General features: G+C 37.4%; 1 protein-coding gene across 1 annotated transcript in view; it reads right to left on the minus strand.

The window, feature by feature from the left end:
* cntd1 (cyclin N-terminal domain containing 1) overlaps positions 1 to 2,424 on the minus strand; it is a 5,066-nt gene that overhangs the window by 1,389 nt on the left and 1,253 nt on the right. Inside the window, exons 2-5 of the mRNA XM_015388014.1 lie at positions 1,883 to 1,958; positions 1,624 to 1,789; positions 1,374 to 1,536; positions 851 to 995 (exon numbers count right to left, since the gene is read on the minus strand). Of these exons, the coding sequence (XP_015243500.1) occupies positions 851 to 995; positions 1,374 to 1,536; positions 1,624 to 1,789; positions 1,883 to 1,958 (550 nt within the window). The remainder of the gene's footprint in view (positions 1 to 850; positions 996 to 1,373; positions 1,537 to 1,623; positions 1,790 to 1,882; positions 1,959 to 2,424) is intronic.

Below are 2,424 nucleotides of genomic sequence, written 5' to 3' on the forward strand. Positions count from 1 at the left end.
AATACTCATTTTCAAAAGTATCGATACAGTGCTACCACCAGTGGCATCTAAAGTGCAGAATAGAGGACGATGCACTTTCAGAACACTGTGTGATTGAATAATTCTGTGCACTTTTCAGTTTCAGACTTTTTTTGTAACAGGTGCAGAATTATTTTTGTTTGGCTAGTGTCATTATGTGTGCAAAGCATAGCGAAGGAAGGAACATTTAATTTTAATTTTATAAGTTTTTTATCAAGCTTGCTTAATATTGTGCACAGCATACAACCTCAAAATATTGTTCTTATTTTATTTATTGTATTTTATTAATGAAAATATTTCTGTTGAATTTTGGAGTCTTTGTTTTTATCCTTGTGGTATCGAAAACGGTATCGAGTATCGAATATTTTACTTAGTATCGGTATTGAGTTGAAAAGTTTAGTATCGTGACAACCCTAGTAATAAGACAATGCAGTTGCTTTTTCCTATTTTAAATGTAAATTGTCTTGTTCCATTGGCAAAGTGTCTCACTTACCTCCTGAATTCGAGAACAAATGCACTTGGTTTAGGAAAAAAATACTTATTTAGATTTCAATTTTTTGCAGTGTATTTCCCAAGTTCTGGTCATAATAACCCCTCCTCCTGCTTTCCAAACGTCTTACTTTCATACACTATAAGATTCCAGCAATAAAGTCGCCACATGTCGTCGAATGTTGAAAGCGTAAACATATCACAAAAACACATCGTGTGGTATCTAAATCAGTTGGCTACACAAAGTTAAAACATTCAATTCTGCTATAACTTTGAAAATAGCTGGAGTCAGAGAAAACTCTCCAAGTCACTTTTATTTATAATTGTCTTCCACATGTAATACCTCTGTTCCCTGGATGGGCTGCTACACTGAGTGGTGAATCTCAACAAGGATTCAAAGATGGCAGCCTTGTCCAGGGTGATGCACAGGAGGACATGATGGCTGATGGGGTAGAGGTGCTCTACTGGAACAGACGGCTCATTGTGCACTGAAAAAAAAAGACCGAATTCAGACGCATTCATTCGCCTTGGATGATTTAACCCTTATGATTATATCATTCAAACCGAACGCAATATTTCATATCATGAAAATTGAGAAAGAAATAGCTTTTTTAAAAATTGGTAGGACTATGTTAGGGTTTGGTAAAATAATCTGTTAGCATCAACCCTAAAAAAAAAAAATGTATTGTTGATTTCAACAATTGTTTTCAAAATTAGTTAAAGTTCATTTCATTGAATCATGAGGTCTACATCTAGTAAAGAGGGAATTTCAGACATAAAAGACCAAGATTAATTGGGTGTGTTAACTTTTGACTGGAACTGTTTATTCACCAAGAAATTTAGTCAGGATCAACAGAACACCTTACCAAGAACCTCCAGAATTACTTCCACGTACGTCAGAGGATTAAGAACATTGAGTCTGTATTCAAGGCCTTTAAAAACCATCAGCTCCGATTCCAGGAGGGTCTGTTTGGAAACTCTGAGGCCAAGAGAATGCAGGACCTGCACCGCAGTGGAGGCTTCAATCATCTGCAAAATGGGAAGATCCTTGTCAAGTTAATATTTTTAATAAGGAATTCCAGAAAACAATCAGCAAGTGGCACACAAAAAACCTACAGGTTGATGTAACAAGTATTTGCTTGCAAGCTGCACGCAAGAGAAAATAATCAGAGGGAGTTTATCCTTCAGATGAACAAAAACCTCATAGATTGGTGCCTCATTAGCTGTTGCACCTTCAAGTGGGATTGTGGCAAGCATATCTGCAATGTGCTTGACCATAAACCTAGGAAAGATCAAAAACATTTTCAATAACATTACATAACAGGTAGCAATAAAGAAGAAAGAAACGAAGAAGGAGCTTCTTTTTTTTTATTACCTCTGCAGGAGTTCAACTGCATGGTGAACCACTACTGGATCAAGTTTCAGCTCTTCAGTCATTAAGATGACGTATTCTAGGAAGCAAAATGGTAGTGTAAGAATTTAAAGTCTGCGCTGATTAAGATTTGTGACGTCGATTGGGAAAAAAAACAAATATAACGCAGATTCTTTGAAAGAGATAGAAGTGTTTAATTCAACTGAAAATGAAGGCAACATAAGATGATGCCAGATGAGAAACGGGGAGGTGATGGCCTAGTGGTTAGAGCGGTGCGCTTGTGCTCTGAGAAGGTTACAAGTACCTGGTTTGATCCCCACAGTCTACACTCTGGGTTCCTGAGCAAGACCCTTTAAAGTCAAAGGGAGGCGGCTGTTCCAACCATTGCATTTCCGAATTCAACCAAGTAGTGCCCAACTTTACACGAGTGAATAAAGTGAATCTGATTAGTTGTGGAAGGTTTGCAAGCATATTTGGTTGTGGTCAGTTTGTCAGGAGCATCTTGCTAACCAGTTAGCAACTTTGTGCTAGTAGGTTCTCAATGG

Source organism: Cyprinodon variegatus, unplaced genomic scaffold, assembly GCF_000732505.1.
Source record: "Cyprinodon variegatus isolate N-32 unplaced genomic scaffold, C_variegatus-1.0 Scaffold18, whole genome shotgun sequence".
NCBI classification, from domain to species: domain Eukaryota; kingdom Metazoa; phylum Chordata; class Actinopteri; order Cyprinodontiformes; family Cyprinodontidae; genus Cyprinodon; species Cyprinodon variegatus.